This window comes from Pelecanus crispus, chromosome 7 (assembly GCF_030463565.1).
Source record: "Pelecanus crispus isolate bPelCri1 chromosome 7, bPelCri1.pri, whole genome shotgun sequence".
NCBI classification, from domain to species: Eukaryota; Metazoa; Chordata; class Aves; order Pelecaniformes; family Pelecanidae; genus Pelecanus; species Pelecanus crispus.
The window spans coordinates 31,961,531-31,976,604 of NC_134649.1; the positions used below are offsets into that span (position 1 = coordinate 31,961,531).

A 15,074-nucleotide genomic window follows, 5' to 3' on the forward strand; every position below is an offset into this window, starting at 1 on the left:
GCATCCACAGGGGGGTTATTTCGCACATCCTTCTGAGCTTCTTAAGTGATACTGGTTGATAAACAAAATAATTTCATAATAATTCTAATTGCATGGCTTTTTAGAAAATCACCCCTAATTTCTTTTCCCCCATATCAGGTATGGAAAAGAGTTACTCTATAATAAGGGTTAGTTCTTTACAATGCTGGTTTCTATAAAGGTCTAATTGCAAGTTAAAAAAACCCAAACACCATCCCCCCTCCCACCCCCCCCAAAGCAGTGGAATCAAGGACACCTGACTGCCACTAATTAGTTATTTAAACTGCTTTACCAAATTCAGTTGCCAACCTCCTAGGCCACAGAGAGTAAGGTGTTTAAGAAAAACAGCAAGCTTATACTGTGTCGTTATGTTTTAATTCAGACACAGGAATGTTTCTAAAGCCTGCATATGCTGAGGTTTGCTTGAGTGAGCTTTAATCTTCAGAGAAAGCAGTTTCTCACCTTTAGTAAGATATGATAGCAGATTCAAAACCAAAACCTAAGTAATTTTGATATCTTACACAAGGAGACAGCTGAACCCCTAGAAGCAAGAGAGATAGCAGGAAAAGACAGGGATACCTTGAATTATCTAAGATATGGGAATTCTTGCCTCTAGGAAAGATTAGGCTTTTAGAAAGATCCTGCAGGGTGCAGGAGAGGGCAAGGAAATAATAACTAGATTTACAGGCAAGACTAACATAAACTTGGGAACAAACCTGAAAATCACAGAACTACCTTATTTTGGAAGCATTTAATAATTAAGAAATTATGGTAAGATAGAACCATTGCAGATAAAATGGTTATTCAAAAAGCTTTTATTTGCTGCTCCTTTGCTATGTAATTTGGAAAGTTCTTTGAATATGTTGATGAAAAATATTGTATCAGAAGTGTGCAATTTTTTGCACAGGTAATTTTCCCAATTATCACAATTCCTGCTATACAGAGTATACATTCTACCGGAGAGAGTGACAGACAAGTCTAAGCACCTCTCAGAGCTGATACTGAGGCAGCTTTGCTATTTTTGTATAGTTAAATATAAAGGTCGCTTGGGAGTGAGCTCTGGTCAGAAGGATAGGTGCTATAGAGTGGCACATGTCTGAAATACTCTGGGCTGGCCTCTTTTAGACTAGGCTGGCCCCACTCATAATATGCAGCAGGTCTCTTCTGGAACTATGTTATGCCCCTGGCTGCAGCATGTCATTACTCTTTTTGTATTTTTTTGGTTTGCAAGACACCAGAACAAAACTGTTTCACTCTGAACAGTGTGAAACAGGCCAGTTGTTGCATGACCTTAAGTAGTGTGGCATCAGTGTAGGTGGGAAAGTTTGATGGTGAAAATCTTTTTAAGAATGATGAACCTCAGAGGCCAGAAAGAGCCAAACTTGATATGAACCAGTCTATGCTGCCTTTTGGGAGCAATCCTTAGAACAATTCTTAATCCTGCACTCAGCCCTCTTGCATGATCCAGACACCAGTGCTGAAGCTTGCTCCCTGGCCACCTTTCTCTTAGAAGAGAAAGATACTTGGTTTTGAGTTACCAACAGTGGAGTCATCAGTGCCAATGGCAACACTAAGACACTGCTACCTCTGCTGACATTTAATCAGCTGGTAGCACTTCACTGCTGGTGCCAAAACCAGAACTGCTACTGATGTCAGCATCAGTGTCAGTGCTAATTTTGGATTGACCTGCATCTCTCCTATGTAGACAGAGGCAGAACTGAGCATCTTTACACCTGGCTAGATATGTTCTGTTCTTTAAGAGGAAAAATTCAGCTATCTTCTCAAAAGAGAAACGGGAATGGGGCTGGGAACCGTGCCTATTTCAGTGTCCTGCCCTGCTTGACCTTAGAGGGTTTCACTGCCAGAACTAAAGCTTATACCAAAGCTGCCATTTTTTTTCTTCACAGGAGGTAAAAATACTTCTGTCACAGAACTTCTAGCATGTGCACCAGCTAAAGGTGAGTCACGATGGAAGGTGTTTATCACGCTTGGGATCTGAAATTCCTTACAGTTATTCTGTGATGAGCTGTTAAGTTTCAGTGTCTTTAGATTTCCATATTCTTTCTGAGAAGTGACAGATAGAATCATGGTCTGACACATGATTCTGAGGCAATTTTTAACAGAACTTAAAACCAGTGCAGAATGGATATTAAAGCTTGAGTGTTCTGAAACTACTATTTTGGTATAACCAAAACTATAAAACAAGGAGGCAGTTAGGTGAGAGGCGAGTCTGAAGAATTAAAAGGAAGTAAATCTTAGCTGGCTATTTCACTCCCAACTGAGGTATTATCTGGTAGAAGCCACAGATGGTTATTACTTATCCTGTCTTTCTGGCACAGATAGTTGGTCATATCTGCTTTGCATCAGGACTGGGTAGCTATTTGCACAGACCTGCTGTAGAAACTTAGGAAGTCACAGTGTTTCCTTTATTACAACCAACTCTCTAGCTCAACTTGGCCGCTGCTTCTGCAGCACATCCCGGTCTTTCTGTTCCATCACACACATTGTGCTGCCAACCTGGGAGGCTACTGCTGCACCATCTACCTGGGGCTGCTACACGGACTCTTGAATGGGCCATGACAAAAATCTGTTTGGAGAATTTTCTGTTTTTCTGCGTGTGTGTGTGTGGTGTTGTAGTTGTTTTTCTAACTTCCATTCTGAAAAAAGTGCCTTGCTTTATGGTCAGGCCAACGCAGCTTTTTCCTGTGCCCTGTTATCTAAGAGCACAGTCCCCGCAATGAAAATATTCAAAATTTAAGCAGGAAGAAATGCACTTAAAAGGAAATACTTCAGAATATTTACTTAGCCATAAAAATAATTTAGAAGTACGTCCATTTTCTTATGCTAACATTTAGTTATAACCATAACAGAACTTAGAAACAGCTTCTGTTCTACTCAGTATATTGGAAAGGAAGAATTAGGTTTTTTCCCCTCAGGGTGACTACATCTACAATCATACTACTGTAAGGGAAGAAGAAAGGGAACAGACACGTACTGTGAAAAGTGCACACATTCGATCTATCTTCTCTGGATTCCTGGGGCCTCCATTCTTGTTTAACCTCACCATAAACCTCTCACTAAAAAGCAAACAATATTAAAAAAATAAACAAGAGTTTCATGTACACACTTCAACATAAAAATACAGGTAGATATGTTTTTTTAAAAAAGATGCACTAGGTATTATAATTTTTTTTAATTCCCAAAGCATATGAAACAGTACTCACTGATCTAGATAAAATTCCTTGGAATAGCACAGAAGACTTTCAATAGCAAGTATTCTGCATGTGAAAACATCATGTTGATGCATATTCATGATGCAATAACATTAAAATAATGTGAATATATGAAGCACAGGATTTGAACACATTACTTCAGGCAAAGGCTAAGGCACACTTGCTGAGGCATACACTGCCTGTAGCAAAACTGAGTTCATTAAAATCCACTCAAAACTAAAAGTAACAAGAATACCAATTAAACAATCTCCTTCAACATAGACTATTTATAGAAGCAATATACTAATTCAAACACATTAAGATTCAATTGATAGAACTGCTTATCAACCAAATGAAACACTCCTTTTACCAGCAAAAACAGTGTGTATAGCCAGACTGCAAAATACATAATCCTTACTATTGATGGTGAGCCACAGACATTGATATTATTTCTTAAGACAGAGAATTTATGTATACAAATAAATTAGATGAGTAAGAGTAACTTATTTACTAGATGCGTGACAACACACTAAGTATTGACCAGAATTTTCTTCCTACAGAGTCATAGAAATAAAGCAAGAGCACACTATTAAATCTTCTAGTTACATTTCCATTATATCACAGATCCTTTCAATTTTATCCAGTATGACTGTATCAACTCCAGTAACCTTTATTTGACTAAAACACATCTTCCAGCATATCATCCACTGTTGGCCTGAAAAATATGAAAACGTAGAGTACGCGCTACTTGCTTTGGTAGCTTGCTCCAAAAGGCTATTCAGCCCTACTGTTAAAACTCATGGGTTAACATCAGCTTGGAAATGTCCGGTTCTAGTGTTCAGCCACTGCTTTTTGTTACACTTTCTGCTGTATGTTAAAGAGCCCTTCTGAAAAGCTAATTTCTTACAGGGTAGTGATATCAGTCATTAATTATATCAGGTAGTCAAATATCTCTCCAAACAAGTAAGCAATTTAACGCTGTTAAGAAATTCAAGAAAAAGTGCTGGAATCGCTTTATGGAACTTACCCATACTGTGATTTTTCAATGCCATTTCATGAACAGTTCTAAAAATCTAAGTTTGCAAGAGTCTTGTACTGGTACCACCTACATCATAAATACACACATATGTGTACTTCACACATATGTAATCAAGTCCCTACTAATCCTAACTGTAACTTATCCAACATGTTACCCTTTTTACTTACAACATTACGCTGTGAGTTCATTTGAAGCAACCTGTCCATTCTAAATACTGGTAGATTTTCAGAATTGCTACTTTTGTTGGAATGGTCCCTAATTCTTTAAGCATGATGCATACATCTTGTTATACACCTCTGCATGTTTATTTGCTTAAGTTTATCTTGCTAAGCAATCCAGATCATCCTCTCTCACTGCTTCACTCTCCCTATTACACACTATTACTCCAATCTCTATGTATCCCACAACTTCATTCAGCGAAAATTTTAATTAATTTGCAGCAGATGCTTATAAGCTCAGAGATTGCTAAAATGCCCCAAAGAAACCCACAAGAAACAGATATTTGATGATTCTTTACCTACAACTACTTTCTGAGATGTCAATTAGTAAGTTAAGAATGTTTCAGCAAATGCTTTAATGACATGGTATAATCTAATCTTTTAGTAAGAATTTTATGATGTATTAAGTGGAGTGCAGTACAGTATTACAACTTCAGTACATTACAGTAACAGTTACATTACAACAACAATCTTACGTCTTCATATCTACCTCTAATACATAAATCACAAAAAATGGAGTCAGAATTTTCAAAACAAGACCTATTTTTAATAAAAACACATTAATTATATTCTTAACCTTTAAAATTAACTGAGCCTTGTGCCCATTATTTTGCTGGTAACTAATTAAGGTTGTGAAAACACATAGTAGCAAGCAATTCAAGCAGGATGGCCAAAGCTGTTGCTTCTCCCAGCTGTTTGCCTCAGTCCTTTGTTGCTCCTGCAAAAGGGCCACACAAACAAGACCTGCAACACTACCTGAACAATTACATTGTAGAACTCTATAAAGTAACATAAACTGAAATAGGTGTTAGTTTAGCAGCAGTTACAGTTGCTGGCATTTCAGCTCTCCCTACTCAATGAATTTCAGAAGAGGAGCACGCAGGACAGCTACAATGATGCCCACAGGTAAGCTCTGGTTAATACAGGGAATAAAGCAGAAGATAACTAACTTTTATACTATCAATTTCCAAACAGGAATCATGCTTTGTATCATTAAAAATACGTACTAATTTAAAGAGATATCAACTTATAGCCATGTTCTTTCCAAGCCACAGCAATAAACATCAAAAACACTGTTTAGGGAAACTTTAATTTTAATAAATCCATTTAATTTTAATCCTTGATTCAGTTTAATTTTACACTCTTTCATTTAGAAAGATTAGGAGGTAACATATATTTAATTTCTGTTACAAGCATAATTTGTAAAACATGTCCCATTCCATAAAGTAAAATTCCTTAAAGAAAACAAACAAAAAACTATTGTGACCTACAGATCTATGAAAGCTACTTTCATAAACACCAGACCTCTTTAAAACTGAACTTGAAACAATGATAATCAAATGATTGTAGTTTATTTGTTAAATGTAAATTTGCCAACACCCTCTACTAGTACACTGAAAAATAATTACTATGCCTTATGCATATTAACTGTGTCCCATTTCTAAGGATAAGAGCATAAAATAGATGCATACTACACAAACAAGATCTCTGTCAACCTATTCTTTCACTTCTGCTGCTGGGAATGTAATCCAGCCACCAAACAGGGGTGCAAGTATGAACACAAAGCTAATACATACAGCCTAGGATCAGGAAGAAACAAGACCACAAGCAGCCTGCCAGTAGAAGACTATGAGCAATATAAATCATGTCTGCAGGGGAAAATGTGTTCACTGGTAAAGATGTCCATCCAAAATCAAACCATAAATCAAAGCTGGCTCACTCATATTTGATTGCAAATCCTTGGAAGGTATTATACCCTATATAATAAACACCTGTGATATCTTCATTTTCATTGCAGTGGTCAGATCAAGGCTGGTTCTCTTAATTCAGAGGTTGACTGATGTTTTGAAGTGAAACCAAACCACGAGCAGAGCACCAAACTCTTCCTCAAGACGAAGAATTATTTACAGAAAGGGAAAACAGAAATTTGAAAAAGTACTGCTGACTAAGAGTATTTTCAAATTCTGGGATAAAAATACAGGAAAAATATACTACTGTCCCATATTATAGAAGCAGAAGATGCTGGTCCACAGATAAACTGAGGTGAGGTCAAAAATAGACAAATCGTAACAACTGCCCTCCATATGAAAGGTCCCTCTTAACCTACTATTCTGTCTCCAATGATGTCCAGTAGGATAATTAGGGAAACAACAGAAGAATAAAGAAAGCATACAGTAATACTCTGCTGATATGTACTATCAGCTTACACCAAAGTGAAGCTCAAGAATAGCAGCAGTATCTTTGAGTTTAATAGTCCTGGATATATCAAACCCAGGAAAGTATTCAGGCTGTCGTGCTTAAAAAATTCTCACTAGCCATTTACAGAGTTATTATTAGAGAATGATCTTTATAGTAATTTATAATATATCTGTGTACCATACAAATACATATATATATGCATTATATAACATAACTTAAGAATTTAAGAATTAAAACCTCTTAAATCGAAGTTCATCAAGAAATAATGTTATAACTGCTCTTTTACCTCCATTGATCTCAATAATAACATTACATATTATATTTTAAATCTCCAGTAAGTTCTATATTTTTGAACTTCCAACACAGGTTTTCTCTGAAAAATTATTTCAGCACTAATGAGCATTTCATTTTCATAACTGAAGTTGAATACAATACTGTATGCCACAGAATCCTGTGCAGGCTGTCCCTCTGACAATGGCAGAGAAGGGACTGTCAAGTCTTTGAGCTGAGATAGTCTATTTATACTTGATTCATTATCAAAGTTGTATTGCTTAGTCTGCTTTCAAAACATCCAAAGAGAGATATTCTGGAGGCTCATTTAATAGCTCCTTGCAAAGTTTTATTCCATTAACAAGTGGAAATCTTTTAAAATTTGCAATTCACACTTTTTCTTGTTACAGCCACAGAGAAAATCTGGTTCCTGTCCCCATACTCCAGTGCTTTTCAAGAAATGAAGCAGACCATCTTTTTCACCTGTCTATTCATCAATTGTTCCCTTATCCTAGCACTACCTCAGTAACAACTTTTAAATTCCTTCCTTTAATTTCCAGTCCTCCCTTGAGACCTCTTGAGCTTGTGTCACTAAATAATTAAGGGGACTTCGAGGCATCCTCAGCATTTGAGAACCGTGGAACATGCAGAGGCATTCTGTCAAAGGAGAGATCCACCGACAGGACAAGGAGAATGAAAAGACAGCAGTGCTAATAGGCAATCTTAAAAGACTAAGCCACCTCAAGTTCTTCCACCTTTCCTTGTAGGTCATTTCTCCTAAACTTACAGTTTTGTTTCTCAACTCCACAATTTCTCTAATTTTTGGTATTATGTTCAGGAACAGTTTACAGACACTAGTCTAAATATTCCACTATGGTCTCACTAGTGCTGATAATGTTGGTATATCCTGGAATGGGACTTGAACCTTTTTACGCTGTTGACCCGTATTATGAACTAGTTAGTCAGATCCTCCCCATTCTACAACTGCAAATTCATTTCTATGTCAAAGGAAGCCAGGAAGAATAACCCTGTTTTCAATAATCTGAAGATCCATTGGCTTCAGCTGTCATTATAGCTCCTTTTTTAGACAAAGATACACACATTAAGGGTCAAGAAACTTAATAGGAATTCAGTCAATTTCTTATTTTGGGAGCGACTTCCTTTGAAAGAGTTCAGTCTTCAGTGTGTCTATTCCTCAAGCTTATCTTCTGCACAAAGACAAGAGCTTGCATAGAATCTAGACAACATTAAAGTCCAGTTTAGTAAGACAAAAATATCAAATCTGAGTAAACTCCATATAGAATCATAGAATCGGTTAGATTGGAAAAGACCTTTAAGATCATCCAGTCCAACCATTAACCTAACACTACCAAGTCTACCACTGAACCAGTTAAGGGTAGAGTAATAATTTCATGTTTCCTGGCTTGGTGCTGGATTATTTCTTAATGAAAGTAAAAACTAGGAATCATTAAAGCTGGAAAGGACCTCTAAGATCATCAGTCCAATCATCAACCCAACACCACCATGCCCACTAAACCATGTCCCAAAGTGCCAGGTCTACCTGTTTCTTGAACACCTCCAGGGATGGTGACTCCACCACCTCTCTGGGCAGCCTGTTCCAATGCTTGACTGCTCTTTCCATGAAGAAATTTTTCCTCCCCTGATGTAGCTTGAGGCCATTTCCTCTCATCCTATCACTAACTACTTGGGAGAAGAGACCAACACGCACCTCACTGCAACCTCCTTTCAGATAGTTATAGAGAGCGATAAGGTCTCCCCTCAGCCTCCTCTTCTCCAGGCTAAACAATCCCAAAATGGATTATAATGGAAATATATGCCTGTGTTTGCATGCATTAAGCATTATTTTTATTGTAATTGAATATGCTCTAATTGCTTAAAGAAAACAGACACATGCTACTCTTTTAAAAAAACCCTCAAATACATCACAAGGAAAATTTAAAAACCCAGTAGTTACAATTGCCAAATGAGTGGTGGAAATTAACTATGGGGAGGTACTGAGTATTTGATGCAATCTGACTGCTTGATAAACTACTGTTCAGAAAAAAAAAAAAAAATTCAGTTATTCTGAAAATACACCAAAACCAGTTCTCTCTTGCATAAAATCAGAGATAAGAAACGCACCAAAACAGAGAAAAAAGTTCAGACCTAAGACATGCCACAGCAGTAGCAGTATCTTAAACAAAAGCTTATTTATTCCTCTTGCTCCTACATGCTATCAGCAATCTTCAATTACTCTAACTGCAAGATCTCCTCCTGTGCTAACTCACATCATACTGAAACCACCTCTTGTGCAGCAATAAGTCAGGTTTTACAATCACTTGCATGATTAGTAATTGCTAAAGCTACTCGAATATAAGAAACATTGCAAAATCAAATAGCCTCTTGTTCTACTTGAAGAAAAATGAAAAGCATAGTGTCTCACTTCTTGGCTTCCTTCAACTGTCTGAAAAGCAGGACCATACTGAACTGGCATCTGTTTCTGCAAAAAGGAAGGAAGCGATCAATGGTTTGGGACATTTTCAGCATGAAAGAAGGGGCAAACAGGGACAAAATTTACTGTTGGGTGAGCAGGAGTGGCATTATGCCTGTAGGGAGCTTTTGTTATTGAGGTTGGTTGGTTGTGGGGCTTTTTTTTGCATAACATGCAAAGATGACAACAAAAAGCCTGGCAAAGAGCTTGGAATGGATTAGTGAGCTCCCTTGTATTAACTCACTGGCAGGTTTAATTAGTGTGGGGTTGTGAGGCAAAAATCCTGACTGTGTATCAATTTATTACTGTAGGTACAGCATTAATAAATGCATAGTGCTGAAGCAACGGTAGCCTGTAGAGAGACTGCAGACCAATCTTCTATTTGAATTGGAAACTGATGATAAAGAACACAGATTTAAAAAACTTCTTTAACAATGCACAGGAGATTGGTTTTCTGGAGCAGAGACAGTGACACATTAGGATGTCAATCCCCCTAGGCAGAAACCTCACATCTTGTACCTTTCCCTTGCCTTAAATAATGGTTCGGTAGCCATTTCTCCAAGAAACAAATGCCTCCTTCATCCTCTCCATTCCAATATGCCACTAAAAGGTAAAAGGCACAAATCTGTTCCCTCATTGTTCTTATTTTCCTCAGTGCTTCTTATTTCCAGAGAACAACTGGAGGAACACTGAAAAACGCCAATATTGTTACAAATACCTCAGTCATTTCTCAAAAGCTGTTATTTATCTGGGTTTCCAGAATCTAGCATTTGACTGGTCCCTTCTAAGAATAAAGGTTATTTTTAAAATATGTATTGGTCCCATGATGTATGCAGCAGTGCATAGGGAAAAGGGTCATACAGTAGTGGAGAAGGTCATATAACATATAATAACTTGTATTTTAGTCCTTGATCTTTCAGTGTCTCCCTAGCTTGCTTTCTCACTCTTCTAGTATCATGTAAATCCCTACCTGCATACAAAATAAAATTTCAGGAACAAAAATCTGAAAATGCTGTCACAGAAGCTAGCAGGAATAAGCTACATACAAAGACCTGCCTAACCAGCACAGTTCACCTCCTTTCATCATACTCAGTCCTATCATGTAAGAAATGGTGATAAGCATGATGTTATTTAATTTCTCACACACACACACAAAAAAAACCCCAAACCCTCTTCTAGTCTCTTCTTTTAATAAATGCTAATATGTCTGACAATAATTCTAGAATAAAATTTGAGTTGGCATATGAATATCATAAGCATTTTAAAACATTACTGTAAAAGCACCACTTTTTGTCCTAGATAAATCTCAAGAATAAGCTCTATACACTGCAAGCCCAGGTCAACCAGGATAGCCCACAGGATGAGCTAGTCATTCTCTATGACAACAGAAACCTTGCCAACATTTGCCTTCAAAACATTGCAGTCTTGCTGTGCACACCACATTTCAGGCAGCTTATTTCATCAACACCATGAGATACTGCATTCTTTCTACCGCTGTGTGTACAAGGTCTACAAGGACAGTATGTTGACCAAGTGAATGGAATTATGTTAGGAATTGCTGGTATATGACCAACATCTTTTCTTAAAGCTGCAAAAAAAGGGTGGTTGTTTCAAAACATCCGTAAGTTAGCAAAGAAACACCATGAAAGAGATTCCTGAGGTTTGGGAGGGCAGGAGGGGGAGATAACTGAACTACAGTCTCTAAACCTTACAGTCTCCACAAGCTAATATTTGCATGAATTAACTTGGGAAACTGTTCTCTGTATCAGAGAGGAAGTACGCTGAACCAGCACACCAGATGTTTTAGAGCCCCAATGCAGCAGCATTAGCTAGTTTTTCAGGAAAGCAATTATTGCTTTCCAGTTGCCTGTGTGGTGGCAGAGGAAAAGAATCTGGCTGTATTGCCCTTGATTTCCATTTGTGCTGCATCATGTACTACAGTTAACAATAACAACACGAGGCTTCTCATATGTGCTTGTACAACTTTACATAAGATTAGGGAAAACACAGAATTTTATTTTCATTCCATTTGCCAAATTCATCAAAATCTTTCTCATGTTTGTCAACTGCAAAAACATTACTATGCTCAGTGATCAAAATGGGTCACTATGGGACACATCGTATTCTGATGTTTTTGAGAACACCATGTAGAAACTTTCTAAAAAGGAAACAAGTTTCACATGAGGACTTCTGAACTTTTATTTCAGCTGGATGGTCTCATATTCATGAATAAAGCATGCATACATATCAACATTTCAGTCACTTCCCACTGTCATAAATACTGGATTGACTTTTCACTTGAAAGATGATTTAAGCAATAGGAGAAAGGGTTTCTAATGAAGTACAACTGTTCATGACACCTACATAAGTATGTGAAGAACTGAAAAAGTAAAGTAATGATCACACAGTAAATAATTTTGGCTCCTCCTAAGGGCTGAAGTCCCTTGTAAACACTACTTTGTGGAAAGGTCACAAAATACTTTTAAGTTTCCTTTCTGTGAAAATATTTCACAATGCATCTACATATTGCCATTGCACTTTAAAAGGCAGAACTCTTGAGATGATTAAGCAACTTGTTTGCAGTCAATTTAGGAGTATCCTCTGTAAAAAGCTCTTCAAGTTTATTTTCTGTTAATCATGCTTACCTTTTAGAGTTGCTAATTTTTGTTCATTCTCTTGGGAAAAAAATCTAAGCCCTTACAGCTGCTGTATGACTGACCTAGTAATAAAATCTCCCAGTGCTCCACAGAATGAGTCTTCAGTTCTCAGTTTAAGGGTGAGAGTGTCAAAGCATACATACAGAATGACACTAACTGAATTCCCATTTATAATGTAACCCGACAGCATATACTAGATCCCATGGCACAGCAGTATTTGAGCAATCCATCATCGACTGGGGTCACTCCCGAACCCCTGAGACAAAGATCACCTCTGCTGAACTTTCAGTTTGCATATTGTCTGAACAATGATTCACAGACTATTTAAAATCTCCCTTTTCAGGCAAGTGCTCATGGTGTGTGCTTGATGTCCTGTTGTCGTTCCCCCCCCCCCTTTTTTTTTAAGGCAGGGAGGCAAGCAGAGAGGGGGATTCTTTATTGAGCTGCCTTATCCAGATGATCTGCAATAACCCCAGTTTCAAAACCAAGTGAAGAAAAGTACACTGCTTTGGTTTATGGAGTGTATTTTATAAAGACATCTTAGAGAAAAGAACACCAAATCTGTGAGGGAAATTAATCTGGCTCTGAGAAAACGGCTCCAAGCAACGCAGTTTGCTTCCCAGCAAATTCAGACTTAATGCTCATGAATTATTAAGTTACCACATTGGCTAGAAGGCACGGGGGAGGATTACAGGGCTTACAGTAAGACTGTTACTGCAAACACTGGGTTTCCATAGAAACAGAAAATAGTGAAAATAAGTACCTGTCATTCTTCTCTACCACATCAAGGTAAAACAACCACAATGTTAAAGACATTATTAAAGCTTGCAGGAGAAATGTAGCTAAGCACCAATTACACTCTCCTTGGGTTCTCATGAGTCTGCCACACTTGAACAATTGACACTGTCGTTAGTATTTTTTTGTAATTTACATCATGAAAGGTACGTATTTATGTTCCTGAAAGGAATCCTCTCCATTAGCTAGAAAAAGTTTCTATTTCCAAAAAAAGAGGCATTAGTCATACAGTGTGATTCCTTAGCCCCTTCCAGTGATCGTGATTTTAACTAATGAAAAGAAAGCCAGACCGACCCTGCCAGGTGGTAGGTATGAAATGCTTTGACCGTAACTGTAGGGAAGACTTCTAATTTTGGATTACAGTTATTTTATGGAATAAGTATTTTATCACCATCTCTAACCTGGGAGAAGCTAATGGTTCTGAGGTCTAATAGAGCAGCTGTCTCCTTTAATTCTTGCTCTACAAGCCACGTATCCCTGTTAGTTGGCTTTGCACATGACAATTCCAGTCAGAGACACAGAATGGAGTTTTGACAGTGAACTTTGCAACAGAAAGAGCTCAAGTATGAAGAGTATTATTCATTATACTTCCTACAGACAGAAGATTACTTGTAATTGCCTTTTCTGAGCTATGTAGTTCACCTAAACGTTTTAACAACGTGTATTTGCACCCTGCCAGTTGAGACAGCAAAATCTCTTCTAGCTGTATGTGTTCATGATACATTTTTGTTCTGAGTAGGAAAAGGGAAGAAGAACTTTGAATACCTGCAACTAATTGATTTCTTCCTGTTAACAACTAAAAAACCAAAATACCCCTGTAGAAAGATCTGTGTCCCTGCCTGTTGATATGTCATATCTGATCCCCAACTTGAAAAAAAAATTTTTGGGAAGGGGAGGGGTGGTGGTGAGAGATATGAGATATGACTGATTTTTGTAAAAGGTCCTGTTATATCACAGCTTCATATTAATAATTTTGCAGGAAAGAATGAACATCTCTAGTAACACCACTTACCTCTCTACAGCAACTTTCATATACAAATCCAGATAGTAATAATTTCTTTAAAATTATAATATTAACAGGAAAGGGGATAAATAGGAAAACCAAGTAAATGCAGATTTGGGAGAGAGATCTAGGGAATGAAAGTCAGCTGAAGCAACTGGTAGAGCAAATGAAAAGGTGTTACTCCTCTTCGCCCTTTTTAAAAATCTACACACATTTAAAAAAACCCTTATAAAATACTCCATAGGTTACATCTGTCTCCAGTGATCATCAAACCTGTATTTTCTAAAAGTTATATATTATATCAGAAAGGCTCTTCATCCCCTGCCACATGTGTGCAGTAGGCTTCAGAGACCTGTGTGTTTTCCATGTTAACTAGAGTGACCAGAACAAGGGCCATTGCTGTGGATGGCAATATTCCTTAATGTTTGCTTACTGGATGATGTTTTTAAGGAAATTCATCTTGAGCAGAATCAAGAACTAATATCCTCCTTGCTACTACTACTATGGATTATCTATTGCACAAAAGTCAGAAAAATACTTTCCTTGAAATACTGAGAACACAATAAACTAAAGTATGGGAGGAACTGATGGAGGATTAGCTATCACAACAGATCAGATTGCTGGAAAAGAGGTAAAAATTAGAAAGATGGATTTTTTTCATGACTAAGCAGAAGAAAAACCTCATTACTTGGTAAGCCTAATCCCTAGGAAAATTCTCTGAATATTAAAGAAATCATTCTGAACGATACAAAGTTATTCTTTCCCAGTAGACAAATCATTATACTGACAGTAAATGAGATAACTTTTCTATTTTAAAATAACTATGAGAAGGCTGCTATTAAAAAACCATAACAAATGGAAAGTTTAGCATGTAATTGCACAATAAAAGTAAAATAATTTTCTGTTTCCTAACATAGTAACTAGCAATAGTGGAACAGGATAATATTTTAAAGCAATTAACAGGGGATAAATACACACGCATTGTCACCACACTCCCAGAGCTATTAGCTAAAGAGAGAAGCAATGCAGAAAAAGGGATCTTAAGGTCAGTTCCATAGTCTGGGAGAGAATGCAGTCAGACTTTTTTGCCACAACTTTTAATGCGTATCTTTCCACATTAACCAACTTCATTTCTTTTTCAGCTATTCAACTTCAACCATATTCATTTACCC

At 37.2% G+C, this 15,074-nt stretch overlaps 1 protein-coding gene across 1 annotated transcript in view; it reads right to left on the reverse strand.

Moving 5' to 3' along the window:
• DOCK3 (dedicator of cytokinesis 3) overlaps window positions 1-15,074 on the reverse strand; it is a 205,192-nt gene that overhangs the window by 102,455 nt on the left and 87,663 nt on the right. Inside the window, exon 10 of the mRNA XM_075714594.1 lies at window positions 3,014-3,095. Within this exon, the coding sequence (XP_075570709.1) occupies window positions 3,014-3,095 (82 nt within the window). The remainder of the gene's footprint in view (window positions 1-3,013; window positions 3,096-15,074) is intronic.